The sequence below is a fragment of the Nannobrachium achirus genome (genome assembly GCF_963921795.1).
Source record: "Nannobrachium achirus genome assembly, chromosome: 1".
Lineage (NCBI taxonomy): Eukaryota > Metazoa > Chordata > Actinopteri > Myctophiformes > Myctophidae > Nannobrachium > Nannobrachium achirus.
This window is the reverse complement of record NC_137810.1, coordinates 54,249,788-54,275,025: the sequence shown is the minus strand read 5'-3', so window position 1 is coordinate 54,275,025 and position 25,238 is coordinate 54,249,788. Positions and strand designations below refer to the sequence as shown.

The 25,238-nt window shown below is 42.1% G+C and overlaps 2 protein-coding genes across 3 annotated transcripts in view; one reads left to right on the top strand and one right to left on the bottom strand.

The window, feature by feature from the left end:
• The window catches only part of LOC308288800 (serine/threonine-protein kinase STK11-like), a 33,300-nt gene extending 23,492 nt beyond the window's left edge, over nucleotides 1–9,808 (bottom strand). For both annotated transcript variants that reach the window (XM_080730276.1, XM_080730277.1), the window contains exons 1-8: nucleotides 9,698–9,808; nucleotides 7,318–8,117; nucleotides 6,996–7,079; nucleotides 4,537–4,626; nucleotides 4,280–4,412; nucleotides 3,744–3,880; nucleotides 3,395–3,522; nucleotides 2,373–2,430 (exon numbers count right to left, since the gene is read on the bottom strand). In XM_080730276.1, the coding sequence (XP_080586402.1) occupies nucleotides 2,373–2,430; nucleotides 3,395–3,522; nucleotides 3,744–3,880; nucleotides 4,280–4,412; nucleotides 4,537–4,626; nucleotides 6,996–7,079; nucleotides 7,318–7,598 (911 nt within the window). In that variant the 5' untranslated portion in view covers nucleotides 7,599–8,117; nucleotides 9,698–9,808. The remainder of the gene's footprint in view (nucleotides 1–2,372; nucleotides 2,431–3,394; nucleotides 3,523–3,743; nucleotides 3,881–4,279; nucleotides 4,413–4,536; nucleotides 4,627–6,995; nucleotides 7,080–7,317; nucleotides 8,118–9,697) is intronic.
• Nucleotides 9,809–13,492: 3,684 nt separating this feature from the next.
• Nucleotides 13,493–21,474, top strand: fstl3 (follistatin-like 3 (secreted glycoprotein)). Its single transcript, XM_080730596.1, has 5 exons — nucleotides 13,493–13,695; nucleotides 14,658–14,843; nucleotides 18,082–18,297; nucleotides 18,697–18,924; nucleotides 19,544–21,474. Exons 1-5 carry the CDS (start codon nucleotides 13,626–13,628, stop codon nucleotides 19,594–19,596), a joined length of 753 nt encoding a protein of 250 aa, XP_080586722.1. The 5' UTR covers nucleotides 13,493–13,625; the 3' UTR covers nucleotides 19,597–21,474.
• Nucleotides 21,475–25,238: the final 3,764 nt, after the last annotated feature.

Sequence of the window (25,238 nt, the reverse complement as noted above, 5' to 3'; positions counted from 1 at the left end):
GTGAGAGATGTGAGTAATGTTTAGAGATGGAGGGATGAGGAGACCTTGGCCTTTTGTTTCATAACTCGTCAGTGACGGTAGGGGCGAGCCACAGGGGCATGAAGTAGGTAGTCATGACACAGTTTGTTAACAATGTATGTAGCTGTGTGTGGTGTGTGTGTAAGGTTTTGTATAACCTGATTATGTGAAGTAGTTTGTGTGTATCCGTGGGCACAAGTGTGGACGACGTGTGGAGTGGAGTGTGTGATGACTCTGATGAGTGGGAGGTGTAAGTACAGTATGCGTACGTAAGAATTGACCAATGTGGGTTTGCATTGTACTGTTCTCACAATGTATAATTGTATACTTCTGCCTTTCTCTTCGATGGTACAGGTTTTTATATTCCATTTTAACATTCAAGTCTTGTACGTGAAAAACTAAAAATGCCCTTTACCTGAAACGGAAAGCAATCCCTTCGATGATGGAATCCTGAGTGTTAATTTACACAATTTAAAAAAAAAGGTAAGCAAATGCACCCGTATGGGTGCAAGAGTCCATTTGGCTACATTTGTAACACTCTCACGAGTTAAATTAGCACTCAGGATGGTACAGTGTAACGGTCTTCGCTCTGCTACCTCCACCACAGTTAGTTGCATACAAATAATGAACAATTTACATCACTAAAAGGATGAATTACAGAACCCCAATAGAATAAATGATGACAGCAGAGCATAGAAAATGATTGCCATTTCTTGGAATGGCGTCAATCTGTTCATTGGTTGGCCAACCAAAAATGACACAGATCACATTAACCCATTCAGAACGGGTACACTATATTGTATATCATTATTTTATGCTTTAACTATTGAAAAATAGCAGATATACAAGCTCACAGCGCGGCACCGAGTGCCGCGCTGCGAGCTTGTAGATCTGCTATTTTTGAAAAATCGTGAAAATTCGAATTTTGACCCGATTCTATAAGCGTCTTTTGAATCCTTCAATAATTCTAGGCCTAAATGGGTTAAAACTGCACCCCCTCCAACATGGTGCCCCTAACCAATGTTAGTCAACCTTAATGTTCATATTTACACTCAGCAAGGTAATTAATCCTCAAGACCCATCTGCCCTTTTGCTTGTTTAAATATTTATGCAGCAACAGTCTCTTTTTTTTCCACACGCAATTTCCTCCCCCACTGTTGCTTATTCTGGCTGAGGTATCATGTAAATAGAAAGCTGCCACATATGACAGAGAGACAGGTTTGATTCTGGAATGATTCATAGTTGATGAGTCGATAAGCACTGCCAAGTACACTCGAGAGAGGTAGGCAAAAGAAGGCTCATGAATTGATGTGCGTCCGTGAGTGTTGGGAGGGGTCTGGTAAATCTTCAGTGCAAAAGAGGGGAAAGCAAGAGGCGGCACATTAACAATGCTAGGAATTGCCAGCGACCAATAACAACCTGAGTCACTGAGTGTGTGTACACTCAGTGCATGCAGCCCGCCTGTTTGCATCATTTCGAATAGAGTCAATTTCACACTCAAAACAGTGAATCAAAATGACATATGATTATAAAGCTGTTCCGTAGTGTGGAACAGAGTCACGACATTCCCTCCTCCCGCTCTCTCTATTTCCTTTTTTTACAACACCAGAACATAGATACGCTTCAGTCATTTGTTGCCATGGTAACTGTAGCCAGCACTGGCAGGAGCATTGGTGCTTGTGTAGTCTTTAAAGGGCTAGCTCAAAGACAGACAGACAGAGAGAGTGCTAGAGACAGAGAGAGGCACGTCATCTGCAGGAGAGACAATTTCACACATTCATGTCTGATATATGCAAAACTGAAAATGTTCCTTTCCCTGAAACAGAAAGTAATGGCAAAATAGGTAAGCAAAAAAACTGAAAAATAATGCCAATTATACCATCTACAGATGGTATGGTGGCGTGGGGGCAGCCCTCTATTCGGAAACACCCCAATTCAGAAATACCCCCACTGAGGTAGGATTAGGGTTTAGGTTAGGGTTAGGTGACACCTCTATTTAGAATAATGGAAGTCAACCTTCTGAATAGAGGTGTTTCTGAATAGAAGTGTGTAACCGGTGGCATCAATACGAGACGAGGCTCCATGCAAAATGTAGCACACAAGGAAAGCTTGTTTCCTCAAACACATTACGCTAATTGTGTGCCTCGCACACGGTGTGACCGTCACTTATCGTGCTGTAGTGAGTCCAATTTCATCTGAAATTTAATTTGCACTTCATTTTTGGAGCACTCTCTCCCTCTATCTCTCTCTCTCTCTCCTCAGCACGTGTGGAGATAAGTTGAACCAGCATCTGAACTTAAAGCAATAAGTTGCAGCAGAGGCGACACCGACAAAACTGGAACATGATGACTTACTTATGCTGTCTGATGTGTTGTATTGAGAACCTCTTCGCAGGGTCAAACTCCAGCATTCCTGGAACAGTCAAAAGTAAGCCATTGTCAATATTGGTGTGATGTAAAGGACAAGCTAACAGACATGTTGTGTAAACCAGTGGTTCCCTAATTTTCTTAGCTAGAGACCCAAAAGAGAAATTTGATGTCTCCTCGGGACACAAGCTACAGTATAGTGAAAATAGACGATCTGTAAGCTCAAAACGTGTAAAGTTTACACCACTGTTAACTGTAAACCGCATTTCCCTTCCTCCCATTTTGGCAAATGACTGTACTTTGATTTTCCATTACCACTAAATGCAACAGCTTTCAGTTTCGATTGCTATTCAGTAGAGAGAGTAAATTAGAGTGTAAATTATGTTCTGAAATATCTTTTACATTTTGTAAAATCATCATTGTACTGCTGAGTCATGTGGCAAAAATAGCCGATCCAAGTTGTATAAGCTTGTAGATGATGGCTATTTTCATAGGTCAAAGTATGAGCTAATAGACCTAGGGCTGTCACAATTATTACATAATCGTCTAATCGTGATTATTTGACATAATCGTGATTATTTTTCATAATCGTCATAATCGTGTACATGTCAAAAATAGTGGAAATAGCAGATCTACAAGCTCACAACGCGTCGCATCGCGACGCGTTGTGAACTTGTAGATCGGCTATTTCCACTATCAAAGTTATTTTTTAAGTAGTAAGTTGTCAAATATGTCAGTAATTTCTTTGTATATTTAGGTTATGTGGCATATCTACCATGTACAACTTCAAAGCCTAAAAGCCAAACAGAAATGTAATTATCAACGACAAAAACACAATTAAATCGTTAATCGCCAATTATTTGAGTGACAATTAATCGTCATGTAAAATGTCATATCGTGACAGCCCTAAATAGACCACGGCTATTTTTTAGAAGGCCTATAATGCCATGCCGGAAATAGGGCCGCCAGGATTAATGTGGTGAAGTGGGACTGCACCAGGGTCCTCTCACCTTGGAGCAGGCTTGATAGGAGAGGGTTGCACTCCTCCGGGATGCTGCACTCCCCTTTCCCAATGTTCTCAAAGAGCTTGTAAATGTTATCGCCTTCGAATGGGTACAAACTTGTTGTGATGTTGTATCTAAAAGAGAAAGCAGGATATAGTCAACCTACAACAAATCATCGTGGATACAATTCGACTGGAGAACATCGCTGGCCAATGTTACAGTGAAATGAAAGGTTCTAACCTTTCATTTAGGAGAAAATGAATGACATTAGCGATGTCTACAACACTGGGTCATTAGGACTCATCTATTATTCAGTATGCCAGTGCCCACAAAGCTTTCGAATATATGGCCTTACAGTGTGACACCAGCCGACCAGATGTCAACCTTGAACCCCGAGAAAGAGTCCAAGCCGTTGGCAATCTCTGGGGGCTGGAAGGCCGGAGAGCCCTGGCTTGTCCTACACGTGTCATCTTCAGCAAATGGCTCCAGTGCCTGGAGGGGAACATGGGGTAGTACTCACAACATTAACTCATTCACTATGATTGACGAGATCTGACAGATTTCTTTTTCATTTCATTTAAAATAATAACATTACGCTGGTGTTTATCCGCTCAAAAAGTAGCACATCTTGTTTTGACCCGGAAGCAGTTCAAACCGGATATAAAGGTTAGATTTGGCAGGAAAACACCAATTTCTCTCTTACCTGATCCTGTCTCGCGTCCATAGCATAAACAAAGCTTAGCTAACCAGTTACTGTAGCTTATATCTCCCGAACGGTTTGATGGATTCACGTGCAGTCTTTTGTCTGATCATGCTTATTAACCCTAATAATAACAAAAGAGCTATTCAAATGCCAATATAAATGGTGGTCTGGCTCTAAACATGACTGACCTCTGCAACACCCAGGTCAGAGATCTTGAGAGCCCCATCGGTGGCAATCAGCAGATTCCCCGGTTTGATGTCTTTGTGAACGATGCCCTGGCCATGCAGATACTCCAAACCGTCCAGCAACTGGCAGAAATAACTAAACACAAAACAGAAAAGACAGGAATACTATAATACCAGCTGATTTCAACTCAACAGATATTAGAAGGATGTTACTGTGGTATTAGCAAGTATTGATATGCAAATATATATAAAAGAATTACCCATGAGCTTGATAAATTGGAAACCTTTTCTCAGGGACACTATCAAGCATTTCCTGCATCCCACAGACACAATACTCCATCACCATATACGTAACACAGTTAAGAAAATGAGCAATTAAGAAGCCATTAAGATACAATAAGCACATTATTTGTGTCGCTCTGTTCCACATCACAATCATTGTTTTAAAAGATCTCCTAGAAGCATTACAAAAATATATTTACTTCAGAAGACACTAAATGTACACATGACACTGAATCCCAATGCCTGCTTTGCTGGTAATTTTCTTTCCGATCGCCAAAATAAAAGGCTGGGTTTCCGAGGCTAGTCAATATACATGGCTGACCAAAGAAGTCTGATCAATAAAACTCTACAAACAGCATTGATTGAACAGGCATCTTGAAAATAAACCTGCACACGTCACCTGAATAGATATTGTGTATATTATTATACAGATCAATCTCAGAAAATTCGAATATTTTGTAAAAAAAAAAAAAAGCAAAATGTCATAGCACCCCAAATGATAACTGACTTCGGAAACCACAGGACTTCGAGCAACTCTGACTTCAGAAGGTTAACTCAAAATTTTAACAAAAAAAAAGGTTTGGAATAATTCACTGAATGTGCAATGTATCTAGAATATATGAACGTTTCATGAAATATATGAACGTCGTTTCAAGAATATTCACTTTTACAAAATATTCTAATTTTCTGAGATTTTTCTGTACATTCAGATTTTACATCTGTCTGAAGATTGGAGAAAATGGAAGAGTCGAGTGAGAGACGCATCAGCCCTGTTAGAATGTGGGAGCATGAGGCTATTATTTCCTACCACTGGGGAGGTATGGAGAGAGGCACACTGGTACACACACACACACACACAGGCAGGAATAATGACAGTCACTATGACACAGAGGGAGTCCCTTAGTCACGACTTTGTCAGTGCCCATCTCTCACGGTGGAGAGGGAGGGAGCGAAGAGGAGGGCGAGAGAGAGAGAGAGAGCGGGGGAGGATGGATAGCCAGCTGCAGATGGAGAGAAAGTGTGAGGCGAGAAAGAACGGTAAAGAGCAAGGAACAAGGGAGTAAGGGCGAGAGAGAAAGAGAGAGGGAGAAGCAGGGAGAGAGAGGGCACTGTAAGAGTAGCAACGTGCGGCTACATTAAACAGCCCCATTAATTAAGGGCCGGAGGGGCACATGATCGACATGAAACACCCACGGGAGGAGGGGTCTGAAGGAGAAGGAAAGTTGTTATGGAGGGGCTGCGATGGACGGCCTACGTCACTTCTGCTGCCCTCATTGCCGGTTCAATCAGTAACGCTGGAAAATAAATTGAGTGGATAGATGATGCAGCTGGCTTCAGCCAGGCTGGGGCAGACAAGGGGGCAATTACCACTGCTGAGGCCAGTTTAGTTGGCTGACACACGTAACACCACTGTCAGACAAGATTGTGGGTGGGTACAGGGAAGAAATTAGGAGGGAGTTGGAGAGAGCGAAAAAAAGACAGATATAGAGAGAGAATGACAGAAATGTCTCCTTGATATTCTGCTAGTAGCTAGTAGATTCATTCAATTCTATGTGTGGCTTTCACTGATGTTGTGAGTAAAACCACTTTTGAACAGAGCTACTATAGACTGAACAAACACTCTTTTGTGAAAGTCACTGGAGACTTTCCTAATGCCCTGAAGATCGCCGTCAGATTGAAATGTTGAGTTGTGATAAATAACTTTTTGCACGGAGGCTACAAGACTGCATTTCCTTTACTACGTTCCAGTTGACTGACTGATCAGCTCACAATGCATAATGTTTTTACTGCTTAATCTAAATAACACGGATAGAGACTATCATAGAAAGAGTACTGGTACTGTACTTACTATGTTGACAAGAGGACAAGAAAATGAGCTGTGAATCACACTATAGAGATCACACAGTACAACGTCCATGACAGAGACACTAAATTACCAAGATAATCTGTTTGAATATGTCAGACAGGACTGACTCAGCAACAACAGCACATGTAGGCTAAAGGTCATCATCATAACTACCTTATGAGTTATGACTATTTGAGCACTTCATAATCAACGGCTCTGAAATGTCAGCTGCTGATTGTCGTGGTGGGGTGTTGAACTTATGACAGACGGATACAAGCATCTAAAATAGTATGCGGTAAAGCAGCTGAGCAAGCTGGCCAGCTCAAAGTCGGATTTAGGGCCTGCTCATAAAGGCTAATGAGTTTCATGAAGTGAGGAGATTTGCAACAAGCCCATTATGTTGAGCTTTCCCTTTCCGGTTATAGGTAGACACTACCCTCCCCTGGTCATTTCCATGAACTACAACTAAAGCTCATATTACTGCAATATGTACAAGACTTGTTTCCGCAAGATCTTTTGTGTGCATCACTGGCAGTTAAAGCTACAGATAACTGACTAATACAGTCTCTGTATCCGCTATTAAAAGGATATATCTTCTGTTTCTCCTCGTTGTACAAAACATCCACCAGTTGAATCACATTTTTGTGCCGCAACCTCTGTAGCAGTTGGATCTCCCTGGAAAATAGGACACAAAAGTGTTATGTCTAGCCTAACAGGATAGCGATTCTTTTTTAAAATAATATGTTTATTGACACTTTTTTAAAGATATACAATAAAAAAACAACATAAAACAAAACAAGAACAGAAACAGATCAGATACAACAATTATAGGTTAGCAACTTTTTAAGGAGACTCCATGAAAAACAACAACTCATAGCTTGGTATGCAACAAAAGTACGGCTACCGTACATACTTTTTGACATTGGCCTCTCCGTTGGGGATCCGCCTGAGCTTCTTTTTCTTGAGGATCTTCACGGCTCTCCGGCAGAGCGTTTCCGAGTCCAGCATCTCTTTAACTTTGCCGTAGGATCCCTCGCCCAGCAGGTCGCCCATCAGGTACTTCCCTATGAGCTTGGCCCGCTTCCTCCTAGGCTGGTAGATGACTTCGGCAGAGTCTATCCTGTGGATGAAGGTGTCCATGCCCATCAGTTGGTTCGCTAGGTAGCCCACATGCTGGAGGTCCTCTGCACTCATTGCTGCTGCACCACCGCTGATGTAGGCCTATGGTCTCGGCCACAAAAATGCCTTTTACAGTGAAAGTTGATTCAGAGAGCCCGGAATATTGTGAAAGACGTAGAAACTCAAATTATTAGATAATAATGTGCAAGAAACTAAAAGATCAATCGGCCAACTGAACTATGAAGCTGAATAATACTGTGTTGTTGTCGATCTGTACGAGAGACCTCAGACAATACAAGTGAGCTTTCGTCACGTCATCAACCATATCCTCGTAAGACCGGGGATTCCCAGTGACATGACTTCTTCTGCATTGTTCTTCTTGACTTGACTCGTGAAATTTGATGTGATAACACTGGGAACCTTCTGCCCTTTACTTTGAATGTGTACCAGGTTTTTAGAAGACAGCCGTAAGAGTCCCGTGTGGATAGTGGTGCATGGTTGCAGGGGCAGCTGGCATGTAAATCTGCTATCAGTGACTGTTCAGGCCCATGTAGAACAATGTCTTCTTTGCAGATCCATTCACCGGGGGTTCTCCTGTGGATTCAAAGACAGTTCCCTCAGTAATGCTAGTATAGCACCAAGTTCTTCTCACTACATCAACGCAACGCTAAGTGAAGCCGGGTAAATATGAAAATATTCAGCAACGTGAAAGTTAAGACGACGGCATATTGGGGGCGACCGCTGGCCTAGTGGTCCAGGCGCATACCACATATTGGCTTTGTGCAGTTCAAATCTCTCATCTCTCTCTCTCCCTGTTTCCTGTCTATCTTCACTGTCCCCTATCAATAAAGCCAGAAAAAAAATCCTCAAAAAATATTGTTTAAAAAAAAAAAAGAATAAGAAAAAAAGACTGCAATTGTCTGTCATAGCATCTCTGTGTTCTCTCTTGGGATAATAAAGGTATCTCTGTGTAACTGTATAACAGTGGTTCTCAAAGTGGAGTCCGAAGACCCCCAGGGGTCCTTGAGGGAGTTCCAGGGGGTCTCCAGCTAAATGATTGATAGTTAGGAACCAAATGGACCCTGTCCCTTATGGGTCAAGGGCTGTTAAGTATGACATCATTTTGTAGGCAGAGGAGAATTTCTGCCCCCAGTTTCCGTGAATCTTTTTACTATTTTTACTATTTACACATTTTTCTTCTCTTTGTTGTTGAAAGGAAAGTGTTAGAATTATACTTTAGTCGTCATTTTTGTCTCGGATCTGTTGAAATAGCGAGGGACAGAAAATGCTCTAGGGGCAGAGTTCTCCTCTGCCTACAAAATGATGTCACGGCTTAAAAGCCCTACAAATGGAACCAATTAACATGATTGTACAACATAAATTAGGGTCCCAGGGATAGAAATGCCATTAAATGGGGTCCGGATCTGTAGCATATAATGCGGGTTCTTAACATTATAATGGTTCAGAATCACTGCTAGAGCAGTAATAATATTGTCTGACAGCCGACATTGCGCCGGCCACCAGCAGCAGTATTCTTACCTTTTACCGCAATAATGTTCACAGACCCCTAGGGGGTCCTCAGAGTTACTACAGGGGGTCCTCCAAAGCTTTGTGTGATAGAAACTTTTTTTTAACCACTTGAACCCTAGCGTCCATATTCTGAGAACTTTAGCCAAAAATAGCAGATCTACAAGCTCACAACGCCGAAGAGCTTTGGTGTAGAGGGGAAAAAGAGCAGACTAAGTACAGTGAAAGGTCAAGTTTATTAAGTATTGACAGTTCAAAGTCGTTCAATATCGGAAAACACTAACTGACATGAATCCAAAAAACACTGATGATTGTGCTGTCAAACAATGAAACTATCTATCTATGAACTATGAACAGGTTGTGGGGGTCCTAGCTATGGGGGTCCCCCTGCTTCATCTCTCTCTCAACTAAGGGGTCCTTGGCCTGAAAAGGTTGAAGACCCCTGACTTGGGGGAAATACTGGATAACATCACTGTCCAAAAAGAAACCCCAGAGCTAGCTATAGCTAGCTATGACCTGTGTATCCCTGTCTGGCTAACTTAAGTTAGCTATGGTTAATCCGAATCAAGCCATGACAACTACTCATATATTTACAGTCCACAAAGCTAGTGTGTAATTGGTCGTTATTTCAACTAGTAAAACGTTACCTTTTTGTCCGCTAGACGTGTTTAAAGCAGTGGTTTAAGAAGACAGTGCCGTGCCGTAAGGAGATGTTACCAAGCGCAGCTAGCGTTAGCTGTCAGGGTAGCAGATTGTTTACATTCAGCCATGCTGGCTTCCGTTCCGCCGCATGCAAATCTCACCACACCGCAAGGCATTGTGGTATTTATGTGGTATTTATGATCAATAACTAAAATACTGTTTATTTGTAATGTTCTAAAAAAAACATTGTTTCCCAAACAGTGGGTCGGGACTCATTTGTAGGTCACTAATATATGTCCCTTTGTTTTGTTTTGTTTTCGTTTAATATTTGCAATAAATATTCCCAAAAAAGCTTGTTTCCATGAATTAAAAACTAAATTCAAATATTTTTTTCAGTAATTTCATGGAGAATTCAAAGAAAAATCACAGAAATTCCATGAATTAGAAAACAAAATGTTTAAGAAGTAGCCTAGTGAAAATAACCGATCTATAAGCTCACAACCCGGCCTGAAGCAACGCGTTGTGAGATTGTAGATCTGCTGTTTTCACTAGTTTGGGAGGGTCTCGGGTAAAACGTCTAATTTCTCTTTTGGGTCTTGACAGTTTGGGAACCACTGCTGCTTGCCTTTAAACAACCTGTGATGCGATAGGGTTTAGTGTCTTGCACTGAAAGTGGATTTTGTTGCAGAGACAACATAGGCTGTGGCATGCAGCTCACAAATGTGATTGGGGAATGGATAGAAAAATTAATACTTCAGCAATGTTGCAATCAATCCTACATTTTCACCATGTCATGTCAACTTGTCAACTTCTGTCACTAGATGGCAGTGCTGTTCAATGTTATTCCTTTCTTTCCTTTTCTTTTGCGATGTGACCAAAGAGAAGAGACACCACACACCTGCCCCATGAAAGGGGTGCACTCCATTTCAGATGTCACCCAGTCCAGTCTCCAGTTCCATCATGCTGCCACAGAGTTCCCCCACTTGAAAGGGTCCCACATTTATCAAAGAACCGGGCACAGTAATTTATAATAAGATCATAGCCTACATAAGTGTGTGCGCTCCAAATTTCCCCCCACCATGCTGAATTCATTTGTATGGCTTGGCAATGATGATCCAAACCATGTGAGGAGCTGAGTGGATCTGCAGAGACCCAGTGAAGAGGCAGGCCACCCACAGTCACCGCTCACTTCTCTCTCTTCTCCTCTCCTCTCCTCCTGGGTCAGGCAGCATTCCTTTGGTACCCTGGGGATCCTCCACTGCTCCATACAACAGAAGGCAACATCATTCTCGAAGACGCATGCTACAACAGCATATGCTACTTTCATTTAAGGCTATGATCAAAGGGACAGCATAAAAACATGGTGACAGGCAGATGGGGAGACTGACATTACTTTGGCGTACAGCATGCCCCACAGGGAGGGTGAATGAGTGCATGGGCAGAGGGAAAACAGTAAGAGTTGATGCTGTTGTTAAAGGTTATCTGATTGTGAGAGTTTATGTAAACCTGTCGCTCCCACAGAGCCATTCGTGGAGAAATTAACAGGATAGTATTACAAAAATACACGCCTAGGCTGTACCAATAAATGAAACGAAATGTCTTGACAGAACAAATCCCATGACAGTCTCCAGCCCTTTCCCTGGACAACCCAAGACATGGGAGGATGGAGCTTTGAATTAAGCTTCAGAGAGACCACTGTAGTATACATGAATTATTACGCACATTATCCCCCTCAGTTCATTGATGTCTGTCCACAAACTGAGCCGTGGACCACCTCTAAGCGGTTATGAAGGCCAGTCACCTGCTGTTACCCACTGACACTGATGGTTTGGATTTCTTTTGCTCACTTGGTGGGCTTTTCCTTCTGTGTTTGATCACCGACTAAAGATTATTGTGTGGGTTGTAGGGGTTCTTGATAAAGTACACAATACTCAGTGTTCATTTAATTCCGGGATTTAGTTACATTTGTACTTTGGACTGATGAGTAACTGAATATTTTTTACTCAACTACTGTAAATACCTTGCTTTAGTACAATTCTAGGCTTGGTCAAAGTAGGCTACAAGCTAGTCAAAGAGGCTATATAATCTAATAAAAACTAGTTTTTATTAGATTATTATAATTAATTTGGATTAGTATCTGTACTTTTTCTGACTATCCTTATGTTCTCTAATTAGATTATCCAACATGGTACTGTTTGGGGATGGACATCTGACTTTCTGAAACAATAAAGTCTGTGGTATATTTTCGTATAGAGAAAATTTGCAGAATAATAATATTGCTGGAACATTTATTTAACAAAAACGCTGTTCTGCGAAGATGGCTCCATCCTCATTAGCAATACAAAGACTGTCTAGACTTGGTGTTGGTCTACTGCATTACAAAAGGTTATTTTTTATTTGCGATGAAATTAGAATTGAGTTCAAGCAAATCATTTGCATTGCAAAATTGCAATTATTATTCCTCCACTTTTCTTTGCCGAACCACACAGAATAACTTTAAAGAGACAGTGGATGACCTTCATGATCAGGAACAATGTGCCTTTTAAGTTGTAGAAAGCCACAGACAACGCCACACAAGAAGAGGAAATGACAGAAGACAGAACTTCAGTTCTATTTTACATACCAGAAACTCTGACAGATGTGGCCATAAATAAGTGACCTGGGCTTGCTTCAGATGATGGAATACGATAGACCCACATTGTTGTCAACATTATTTTATGTACAACATACGTATCTGTTGCAGATTAACTGAAAACGTGTTGGTCTTGGAAAAGATGGAATCAAGAATAACAATGACAGAGGGTCACCATCAATGGTGGACAGTAACAAAGTCAATTTACTAAGTGCTTTTTTTTTTCTGTACTTTGATTGAATATTTGTATTTCGGGATACTTTGATTTTAATTTCATTGCATTTCAAATACAAATATTGTACTTTTCTAGGAAGGGACAAAGTACATCCACAAGATTACAATCACGATGCGTTGTGAGCTTGTACTGTCAGTATATCGGCTATTTTCACTATTTTTGGGGGTAATGGCAAATTTTCATGTGTCATAATATGACAGCCGACTACTGACATTGCGCCGTCCACATAAGCAGCAGTATTTTAAGCTGTGTTAAATTTCCATACCACAATCTTCACTATTTTTTTTTGCTTAGGCATTAGAAAGCTTAGAAATACTGGATAACTTCCCTGTCCGAGCAGAAACACCATATTAAGAAATAATATTACTGTACCTTGTAATTTGTACTTTTGAATACATTTTGAATCACTCTTTAACTTTGAACTCACGTACACTACACATTTGACTTTCACTTGTAGTCGACTAATATTTGACCATTCAGGAGTACTTTGACCTAAGTACTAAGCTTATACTTTGTCCACCACTGGTCACTATCAAAACACACAGGGAATTCGTTGTCCACCCACCCTTCGTGATAAGTAGCAGTGAGTTTACGATTTACTTGTCCAAATTCATGGAAACAGATGCGACTGAAAAAAAAAAGTGTCTACTCCCACACCTTGGATGTTTTCCAGGAATTAATTAATCTAATATGATGTGAACATGTTTTGTGAGGCAATACTGTATAAGTGCCCTGCGTCTAGTCTAAAGCTGGAGGGGATGGATCATTTCCTGACGCTGGAAATTGAGTCAGACTCAAACTGTGTCCTGCCCTGCCTTATTATTGGCTGAGAGCATCGCCCATCCCAGCAGCATAATTCCATCTGGGCCAAATATTTATATAGAGAGGGAGCGACATCACTTGTCCACAACACACTCATTCACGTAAGGGAGAACTACTACTTCCAGAGAACATAGGGTGATCCTTCCCATTGTCAGAATCACAGAATCACTTGCAGAGAAAAGTTTTCTGAAAAGCTTTTTTTTGTTTTGTTTTTGTACTAGTCTTTTTTTTGTGTGACAACACTATGAGCTTTTTCACCACTTTTCTGGGTGTAATTATTACTTTGTGTCAAATTGGATGGAATCCTTCCGATGGTGAGTGTAATCTGTTTCCTCAAATGTGCTACTTTTTAAAGTTTTTCTTTTTACTTTAAATTAGATTATGCAATCATATTGATGATTGATGATGATCTGCATGTGTTTTTTTTACAGCATGTAGTGCCATGTACATTATGCAAACCTATAACCAGAGAGATCAACTTAAACTACAATATGCTGAATATGTTGGCAATAATAACAAATGTACTTGTAAAAAGGTCACTGCAGGTCCGTCCCTTTCTGCTGACTGACAGAATACGCGAAACAATGTGAAAGTCAAAAGGCTTTGGACAGACAGTTGAATAAAACATAGACAAAATGTTCAACCGTTCAACAAAACCATTGCTTTATCTCAAGCTTTGATTGAAGTTTTTGCTTTTTTTAAAACATTTTTAATAACGTAACCTCATCACATGTGTGTGTTCAGGGGTGTCGCACCAAATTCTGGGCCCTGGGTACAAGGACTCATTGCGGGCCCCCCATGAATGTTCTTCATAGGGGGAGGGGGTTTAACCCATTTAGACTGGGAACGCATTATTACGCATTACTTTGTGCTTTAACTATTGAAAAATAGCACCGAGTGCCGCGCTGCGAGCTTGTAGATCTGCTATTTTAGAAAAATCGTGAAATCAGTGGTGCTCAAACTTTTTCAATTGACGGACTCAAAATATTTCGTTCCGGGAACCTCCCCAGAAGCAAAATTTGAATTACAAATGTTCGCTTAAAAAATACATATAGGCCTATTCAAAGGTGTGTGCACAAGAAAAATAGCAGATCTACGACTACAAGCTCGCAGCGCGGCACTCTGTGCCACGCTGTGAGCTTGTATATCTGCTATTTTTCAATAGCTAAAGTATAAAATAATTATACTTTAGGTCCACCTTGGGCCCTAGTAACTCAGTCCCACTTCCCCCCCCCTTGTGACGCCCCTGTGTGTGTTTATTGTGGTATCCGTTCAGCTGGGATGTGCTGGCTGCAGCAAAGCCAAGATCAGAGGTGTGACATGGTGTTGATGCGGGGGGTGACCAGAGAGGAGTGCTGCGCTGGAGGCCGTCTGGACACGGCCTGGTCCAACACCAGTCTGCCAATGAATGAGGTCAGCCTGCTGGGCTTCCTGGGAATCGTCTCCTGCAAACCCTGCAAAGGTACACAAACACATTATTCATCTCACACACTGCGACTCCCACAACCACCACCTGCTAGTGAACAACCCATGATGATAGCCAGGTACTCATGACTGAGTCAGAATGGACTTTTTTATCTTGATTCAGTAACTGTAACTGCATAGAGTTGATAAAGAACAAAGCCTGGAATGTGAAGCTATATAGAGTATCTCTATATATCTATAGATATACAGTATCTATATATCTATATGTACCGTATATCTACATCTATGTGTGTGTGTGTGTGTGTGTGTGTGTGTGTGTGTGTGTGTGTGTGTGTGTGCGCGCGCACACGTGCGCGTGCGTGTGTGTGTGTGCACTCACAGTGCACAATAGTTAGTGTCACCATTCATCACAGTTGTAGTGATCTTCAGGGTACACCGACCAATGTGTTACTCATTTCTAATAATAACTAATCACCATGTTAGGTGTTGTGCTGTGCTGTGTTGTGTTGTGTGATGCTATGCCTATGTGTGTTGTCATTGTAAAAATGTAGACATGTACAAAATCCCAGACATCTTTTAAAGCAGTGATTTTCAGAGCCTTGGCGGAGGTCTAGGAGTACTGCCATATTCACCTGGCGTCCCTGATTAGCCAGTTACAGTAAAATGAAAACCAGCGCCATATTCCCTACTCCAGATCTCCCGGAGGACCTAATTCTAAGAACACTGCTTTACACACAATGGTCTCTGTCTGAAGGGTTACTTATTTCGACCAAGCCATTTGCAAAGTGAGGTATTTATACAGTGAGTTCCCTGCGAAGCGTTTTAACAAAATGCAGGCATGGATCTAGGCCAGGCGTTCCATCTAACTCCCTCCAGCTGTCCCGAGAAGTTTCCTCTGTTGGAATTTCATCAAGGTTCATTCAGGTTCACCCAGAGATAAATTCTGTTTTCATAGGGAGCACTTGTTCATGTGATCACTGGCCAAATTGTGAATTATGCTTGGTTACAAAATCCCAGCTACGGGCAGGTCGAACCACGCGAACCATATAGAGTTCCTATTTGCGGCAAAGCTTTGGCAGAAATAGCAGATCTACAGTCTTGTAGCGTGTCACGCTTGTCGATTTTCTTTTTGCAAAGAATATATAAAAATCGAATAATATACTGTAGGAATACTAATAACCCCTGGTTGGTTATTTAAAGTTGAATAGGGGATTTATTCATGGTCTTGTCAAGTAGTGAAATTAATTAATATAGGGCTAATTTAATTATGTACAGTAAAGTAACAACGTTCCATTGATATCATGACAACAACGCTCAGCATTAAAATGCTACAGTATAAAACGTAACACTGAAGCACAGTCGTAGTTACCGTTGTTACACTTGTTTAAATACAGTACGTTGACACTGACGCCATCTCAATCATCATCACCATTATTTTGCAGTTTGCAGTTTACAGCAGTGAATAAAACACACACACATCTCCCGACATCTGACTTTGCAACGCCAGACACTGCAAGATCATGATATTTTCCTTCAGACATTACCACCAGCCTCATCCGACCCGGAATGTTGCAGCCTTTGTTGTCTCCACCAGCCGAAGGCAGGGGGAGAGTATGTTTTCGCCTCCGTCCGTGCGTCCGTGCGTCCGTCAGTCCGTCCGTCCGTCCGTCCGTCCTCCAAGTTTGTTACCAGCTAATCTCCGGCACCATTGGCACGGTCGCTGCCAAAATGAGCACACACACTCCTTGGATGCCAATTCAAGGCAGATTTGTTAATTTGAAAGAATCAGTTTAGCAAGCTATTCTTCTCTATAATTCCTCTGAATTTAAGTGTATCAAATCCAATCGAATCCCTTTGCAATCATTTTTATCTGTCTTGGTTAGAATAGACGGCCATTCACCTCCATAACCAGAAGAGTGAAATCAGTTCCTGAACACTTCCTGAAAAATGCCAGCCACATGCCTAAAATTCTGGGTCAAACCTATTGTGTAACACTATCCTGAGCATCTGGCATTCTGCAGGAGAAAAGTGTTGGCATCATGAATGTCACTGGATGCTTAATGGCCTAACCGACGTCAAGAAAAGACCAACAGATTAACGTCTGGAATAATATCATGGTAAATGGGCAGATAAAACGACTTCCAGTTAGGAACCTTGAGGTTTCGCATCACTCCTCAAGATTGATTCACAGCATTCCTGGACACTGACTATATAGTGCTGTGTCTGACACTCATCTTTGAATTGCTATGTTAACAGAAGGAATCTCAACTCATTTCTGTTATACCACACTAACACCACCATATTGTCGTTGTCGTATGGAAACCTTGTATGTCCAAAACCTTCCTTTTTTGTCTTATTACTTTAAAAACCTTTTAAAATAGTGAAAATAGCCGATCTACAAGCACACAACTGTGCTTGTAGATCTGCTATTTTCACTACTTGTGTGCGACACTTTCGTATGATGAAGTGGGGCTTTGTTTTACGAGATAACATACAAATTTGAAACTTGGAGATACAAGGTTTCTGCCCGACAGTGACAATATGAAAGGGTTCTTGTCTACTGATTATTCAATAAGAAGGGAGAAATGTACACTAATACCGGTGTGAGAAGAAGACTCCACTATGATTGCTATGAAAAAACAAAACGTTCCTGCTTTTGTGCGGGATCCCAGAGGCTCAGTGCTGAGGAAGCTGAGCAGTGTGTCCCCCACAACAGGCTCCGAAAGGTCCTGGGAAGAGGCCTGCATGAGGTGTCTGATGTTGTCTCTGCACTGTGTAGGATTACAGTTCCTCCTGAGCTTTGACGTTATGGGGTGTTAGTGGAGCCTGGGCTTCCTCATTTAAGACCCGTCTCTCAGCCTGTAAACTTCCCTGACAGCTCTTTGAACTCTGTCTGCGAGCGGAGCCCCTCCATCCCTCCACAGGGGCTTAACCCAGTCTGGGTGCAGCAGCACAGATGGATCTCACTGTTATGAAAACACAGCAAACCTCACATTCCGCCCCGGCGAGACATTCCCGCGTGTGACCGTCAATAAAGAGATATGATTATTGTAAATATTGTGCAAAGAGTGAAAAGAAATGTTATGGCATGGATGGGGGGAAATCCCCTCTCTTTCATGCCTGGTTTAATTAGAAAATGTCTGGCAGATCACCTGATGTCTGCGGGCTTGTTATTATTACACTATAAGAGTACAAAAAGACACCGCATATACCACATCTACATCTGAGAATGTTTCCCCCTCCTCCCCACCCTACCCCTTTTTGTGCTTTTTTAGAGACTTGTGATGGCGTGAAATGTGGCCCGGGGAAGGTTTGCAAGATGAAGACGGGAAGGCCTCAGTGCGTGTGTTCCCCTGACTGTGCCCACATCTCCCGGAAGCACGCTGTATGTGGCAGCGATGGGAGGTCGTATAAGGATGAGTGCGTCCTGCTGATGGCCCGTTGCATGGGACATCCTGACCTAGAAGTCATGTACCAGGGAGAGTGCAAAAGTAAGCAAGGTTTAAAATATATATACGTAACGTACTGTACAGTAGGTGTACGTGAATAGTTAATCTGCGTCAAAATGATCACAGAAGTAACATTTACCGGTAAGTCTGTGGTTCTCAAACGTTCAAATTTTCAAGGTCTCCTCATAACTCTGACAGTGTACAAATGGAACCAAATGAACCTGTTAGGGTTCATTTGGTTCCATTTGTACACTGTCAGAGTTACAGACCTGTATAGGTCCATTTAGAGCTCCATAAAGGAACCCACAAAGTCCCTGGAATCCACTTTGAGAACCACTATGCCATATGTCCACGTCAGCCAAGCGCTTTCTGCTCAATTACAAACATTTCAACTCATTGTGATCGCAGACGGCCTAAATTTGGTTCTTTGCCCCCCCTCAGAGTCATGCTCCAACGTGGTGTGTCCGGGCACTCACACCTGCGTGACGGACCAGACCAACAGCGCCCACTGTGTGATGTGTCGCACAACCCCCTGCCCGATACCCATGGCCTCCGAGCAGCCCATCTGTGGCAACGACAACATCACTTACCCAAGTGCCTGTCACCTCCGCCGGGCCACCTGCTTCCTGGGCCGGTCCATAGGCGTCCGTCACTATGGCCACTGCAACAGTAAGAGTTCCACCTTTCTCTGACTGTCAAGCTGTCACCTTCTCTCTACTTTGCATGGGGGTCCGCTCATTGGTTTCGAAGGTCCGTTGGTCCGACCAGGTTAACATTCACCAGGTTAGCATTGACCAGCGTCGTCAGGTTAGCATTTCACCAGGTTAGCATTCACCAGCGTTAGTTTTACTGAGGTTAGGGTTAGGGTTATAGGTGGTCGGCATACCGGCCCGTCGGCATATTGACGAGGACCCCTTTGCATGCGTGTCTGACATCTCTGTCTGTCTCTCACTCACTCACTCACTCACTCACTCACTCACTCACTCACTCACTTTTCTTTCTTTTTTTTCAATTTAAAAGGCTTTATTGGCATGAGAAAACATACGTTTACATTGCCAAAGTAGAAGTGTACACAATACAATAAATCAACCACTCATTTCTGTTTAACATGGCATGGCATATAGTTGAATGAATTGTGTATTATTTTGTATACTGTCGAGGCCATAATAATCCACTCTCTAACCGTCTTTTGTGAGTACAGTGTCTCGCAGGACCTTATGGTAATATCCTTTACAAATGTGACTCTCTCTCTTTTTTTCCCCACCTCCTTTTTCTTTCTCGCCCACAGATCCTCCGAGGAAATCTCAGGATTTTGAAGGCAGTGAGGAAAATGCAGTCTAAATGGACTCTTTGCATCATAGTCCTAGAATCACCTCCTTTACCTTTGATACTGTAGGTTGATCAACAAGTTCATTTCCACATGACACTCCTCAAACTTCAAATGATGACCTCTTATTGGACTACCACTCACTCCTACCCGGCGTACTGTACATAAAATGACAATGCATTTGATTTGGGAGACCTTGTTGGAAGATTCTCTTTGGCGCTTTATTGCTTCTTCCAAAAAAAAAAAGGAAACCAAAACATTGTTTTGTTGATGCATGTAGATTGTATGTTGGGAGTGGGGTTGTGGAACCACTAGGGGTAGATGAAGACATGAGTCTTGAGAGAGAAATATCGTACCTGTCGGGCAGAAACCTCTTATCTCCATATTTTTTTTTTGTTCCTACGTGAGCATACTACAGTGTCACACACAACTATCAAAAATAGCAGATACAACCTCAACATACACGTCTATTTCCGCTTTTCTTTCTCTTAATTTGAATCCTGAAAAGTAAAAAAAAACACGTTTTGGACACACGTGGTTTCCACTCGACAGCAATGGTATGTAGTGGGCTTTGTGGGAAATGTGTGCATAATGTAAATAGAATACCACTACTATTTATTGGAGAGGGTATTAAGCTCTATTTATGGTTTTATCTTGTATACAAATATATTCCTAGAACAGCTGATGCAAATATGTATTTATTATGTTATTTTGTTTATTGTGTATGTACTATTAATGGTCACTGGCATTCGTTCATTTGTACCTTTTACATTGGTTTACTGTTACCCCCCCAGCTCATGTACCCCCCCCACACCCACAACCCTGTTCCAAGCCCTTAAAAGCTGTATGGAAAGCAACTTTAATTTGTTTGGAAACGCAAAACCACTTTATATTGTAGCCTGCCAATGTGGTTCTAATTCACCACAACCAAAAACAGGACAACTGCAGCTTGCGCTGTCTGGATTTCACCCTTTGTTTGGAGGTGAGGGAGGGACTCAGTCCAAACAAAACCATACAGTATCTCCTCTCTCTCTCTCTCCTCCCTCCCTTTCACTCTCTCTCTCTCTCTCTCTCTCTCTCTCTCTCTCTCTCTCTCTCTCTCTCTCCTCCCTCCCTTTCACTCTCTCTCTCTCTCTCTCTCTCTCTCTCTCTCTCTCTCTCTCTCTCTCTCTCTCTCCCTCTCCTCATCAATCTCTCTTGCCCACTCCCCACACATGTTTACGCTGGACCCTAATCAAAACTCTAGGCCACCCGCTGATCACTAAAATTAACAGTTTAGTTCTTTCTCTAGGAGTTTTATTTTGAGTTGGTTCAACACCAAGCCCTCCACAATACCTCCACTGTTGATGCCTTGGCTTTAGTCCATCGGTGGGTCACACAAGTTCAATCCAATGTTGTTGTTGTTTTTGGTTCCTTTGAATTGAAATGTGATTTTTTAAAGAACTTACTAGACAGACAAGAATGATTTGCCTCATTTAATTGAAAGCCAAATCACATTTGTCTGGGAATGGACCTTGGATTAGGCCAATTCCGCTCACCTGACTGCGCCGCCAACGTAGATGAATGTATCTGTTCATTGTTGACACTGCTGCCCATTGGAATTTTAGTATAAATGGCTGATTTTCAAATGTCAGAGATCTGATTATTATTTTTTCTTTCTTTCTTTTCTTTTTTTTAACTCAAAACAAAGGTTGATCGATTGCATTCAACCGCCTTCTTGGTGTAATACCAAATATTTCTTTGTGAAAAATTTAGCACACAAAAGATTCTCTTGTAAATAGAAGTTTTGTGTACCTGTGTACCTACTGTAAAGTTTGAATGATAAATGCATCAACTTATTTTTGTATTTTTGTACTGCCATTTCAACTCAACATAAAGTATAATGTTTGCCATTGCTGTCTCCTCTTACTTAGTCTAATTCATTGAAAAATCACAATCCCTGCTAAAGATCAACGACACAGTATACTGTACCTCACCCATATTGTGTCCAAAAAATCAAACCTCGGTTCGAAGTGAAGCGGTGAATTTTTATTCTATGTGTTCTAGAGCTATGAAATCTGTGTTCTAGATCTATGCTTCTGTGTTCTAGATCTATACTTTCTATGTGCTTTAGTTCTATATTTTTATGAATTCTGAATTCTGAATGATTTTGTCTGGAGGGCCAAATTGGCATGTGAAGCTTGACCAATCCTCAATTGGTCAAGCATGCACAGGACATGTACGGGACAGACAAAATTGACTAATCAGATGGGGGGGACATGTACGGGACAGACAAAGCCACACCTTGGAAGCGGCTTTCACCGCTTCAAAAATCTATGTCAATTTGAAACTCTGTGCTGTTGTCATTGTTATGGAATTCTATAACTACTGTAAAAGAAGTGTCTTTAACAGGGGGTCCTCAGAGTTACTACAGGGGGGCCGCCAAATCTTCCAATCCTTTTTATATTAACAACTTCAACCCTATAGTGTCCATATTCTGAGACCTGTTGCCAAAAATAGCAGATCTACAAGCTCGCGCTGCGAGGCGTTGTGAGCTTGTAGATCGGCTATTTTCGGCAAAGAGGTTTGGTGTAGAGGGGAAAAAGAGCAGACTAAGTACAGAGTGAAAGGTCAAATTTATTAGGTTATGATGGCTCAAGTGGTTAAATATCTGAAAACACAAATTGACATGAATCCAAAATACACTGATGATTGTGCTGTCAAACGATGAAACTATATATGGAATCTATGAAGAGGTTGTGGGGGGTCCCTGCTTCATCTCTCTCTCATCTAAGGGGTCCTTGGCCTGAAAACGGTTGAAGACCCCTGCTGTAAAACATGGTTAAAATACACTACTATCGCCCACATGAGGTTACGGTTATGCACTAAGATGCTACGGGCCACAGGTCAGGCGCTGGTGTCAGACATGCACTGTATTTCTTGAGCCATCCAGCCATCCATCCAGCCAGCCTGTGCGTGACATGGTAGGGCCTCCTCTCGACACGGTCTCTCTTGGGAGGTAGCAGAGAATGAAAGCCAGGCTGAGCAGCTTTTCTGCCCCCTTTTCCTGAGGGATCCAGGGACGTGCAGAGAATGTTAGAGAGGCAGGGGCTGACATTTCTAAAAGGGCCATTTGGTGGAAATATCGAAAATAGCGGACCTCCAAGCTCACAACGCGTCGTACTTGATAATAATATAATATAATATACAGTAGGCCCCACGTTTGTCACAGTACATTTGCACATACCGGTACGTGAAATGTATTCTCTGCATTTTACCCATCCTATAACGATTAGGAGCAGCGAGCAGCCGTATGTGGCGCTCGGGGAGCAATTGGGGGTTAAGGGTCTTGCTCAGGGACACATTGACACATAGCTGCCTGACACATGTAGCGTACCTGCGACAACCAGGCAGGCTCCCTAACCACTCAGCTACGGCCACCCCCGACCACCACCACACTGAACTAAGCATAATCAAGTGAATACTGCATGGAGATGTGACGTACGGCATGGATTTCTACACAGAGAGGGCAATTCTTTCATCATAAGATGCTGCATTCAAGTTCAGGAGAGTTTTGAGATGCTGCCTTCAGGTATGTCATGGAAAGAGGGCATTTGCGTTTCTTTCACCATAGTGAAAACTGCATTCATGGTCTGGAGAGGGCACTTTTTACAGATGGGTAAAAGGGCTCAAGCCCCCTTTGATGTCTATGTGTGCACGTGCCTGTGGGTTAGGTAGGAGTGGTGGTGGTGATGGGAGTTGAAGGATGGAGGGTGAAGACACTGTGGGGATGAATAAAAGAAGGGGCCTTACTGACTCACTTTTCTGTATAAAGTACCTCCCTTGTTTATTTCTCCCTTATTCTCTCTCTCTCTCCCTCTCTCTCTCTCTCTCTCACTCACTCCTGCAATGTGCCATGCAGCCGGCCGCATCTGGTTCAAGTTTACAGAGATGTTTATATTCTTATCCTGCACCCTTTTATTACATTGAGAATGGAATTAGATGTTTTGTTTTTGCAAACAGGGAAAATAACAATGAATTTTGAGGGTCTGTTGTTTTGTCCTGCCACACAAAAGTCCTTAAATTTATGTTTCTGTTTCTCTTTTTTCTCTCTCTCTTGTACTCTGCAAGATCTCCAAATGAAGTCACGTTGACACTATAGTTCTACAGTTCTAAGTGCCAGCATACAAATATTTTGGTCAGATCTTGTCGCGAAGCACTGAGACATGACCTAATTCTTTTGCCCAGTGAAGTAGATTTTTGTTTAGGTAAAATTAGGTCCACCTGGCTGTCCCTCAATGAAGCCTTTAAGCTTATTTAATGCTACAAGCTAACAAAGCTGTAGATTATATCTTTTTGGCATACTACAAATTAGGCTTTATGTCATGCAGCACAGTTTCTCAGAGTCAAATTATGCTTGACATGCACTGTTATACACTTTTATAATTGAGCTAAGCTACAACATCTGGCTTTGTCTGTATGTATGCCCAGGGTCACAGTGGCCAAGCTTCGTGGGACGCTTATTGAAGTGTCAGGCGTTTTGTAAGATGTAATTAGTATAATGTCCATACCAGGCATATTGGCATACTCATATCGGTTTGATCGGCGGTTCTGGACAAAAGCATATCCAAACGACTCTGCGGTGGGCACCGCACTCCCTCGAGTCCTTGGCGATGCACGCGCTGAGAGCTTGAAGTTGGTGGGGTCTTCCCTATGTTCCCCAGGTTCTATGTTCCCCAGTTTCTATGTTCCTCTGGTTCTATGTTCCCCACTTCCCAGGTTAACATTCACCAGCATTGGCAGGTTAGCATTTCACCAGGTTAGCATGGGAACATACCGGTAGGTACAGTACCAAGTTGGTTGGTCCCATGACCATATATGGGCATTCGGCATAGCGGTCGGATTTGTGGCTCTGGATAATATGCCCACATTTGTTTTTGGTTATGTCTGAGTCATAATGACATGCCTATATATGGGCGTAGTGGGTTTGTTAATGGTTATGTCTGAGTCAGAGTGAGGTGGCTGTTGTCTGCCGTCCGGCCGGCCAGTCCTCCCAGTAGCCAATTTGAACATGGGATTTAGGACTTAATTAATCTGCTAATCTGCATAGATACAGTACAGTATCCTACATGTACAGTAGAGACATCTAAAAAGTATTACATGGCCAGGTACCTTGTGTCCGTGTACCAGTCAGTCAGTGTACCAGATGGCAAGGTCATGGGTTCGATCCTAGGCACCGCCAACTCAGCGTATGTGGCTTGGGTGCGGTAAGTACTGGGAACTGATGGTAGGTGTGGCGCTCCACCCCAGCAATCACATCTCCCAGGGGTCTAGCGCATTGTAATGGGGACAGACTCCCACATTTTCAGCTGATACTGACAATAAGCCTCTCCGACCTATACTTACTTACTTTTACTATTACATGGCCGTTTTCAATACAATAAATCCTTTAGCCAATGTTTGTTTCCATGTTTGGTAACACTTTACTTCAAGTCTACAACACTTGTCTATAATGCATTATTATAACATGTATAATGCAGTATATAAGGCTTTGTAACACAAGTTATACATGTTTACACATAACAACTTCAAGGTTTATGAAGTATTATAAGCACTGGTCATAATGCATTATGCACTGAAAGACTTTGAACTGAAGACACCATAGATATTTCAGAGA

What these genes read in the sequence shown, in the direction of transcription:
- fstl3 (XM_080730596.1), top strand. Translation starts at nt 13,626, where the DNA reads ATGAGCTTTTTCACCACTTTTCTGGGTGTAATTATTACTTTGTGTCAA. An exon ending in GTACCAGGGAGAGTGCAAAA is followed by an intron (nt 18,298 to 18,696) that starts GTAAGCAAGGTT and finishes GCCCCCCCTCAG; the next exon opens with AGTCATGCTCCAACGTGGTG. An exon ending in TCACTATGGCCACTGCAACA is followed by an intron (nt 18,925 to 19,543) that starts GTAAGAGTTCCA and finishes TCTCGCCCACAG; the next exon opens with ATCCTCCGAGGAAATCTCAG.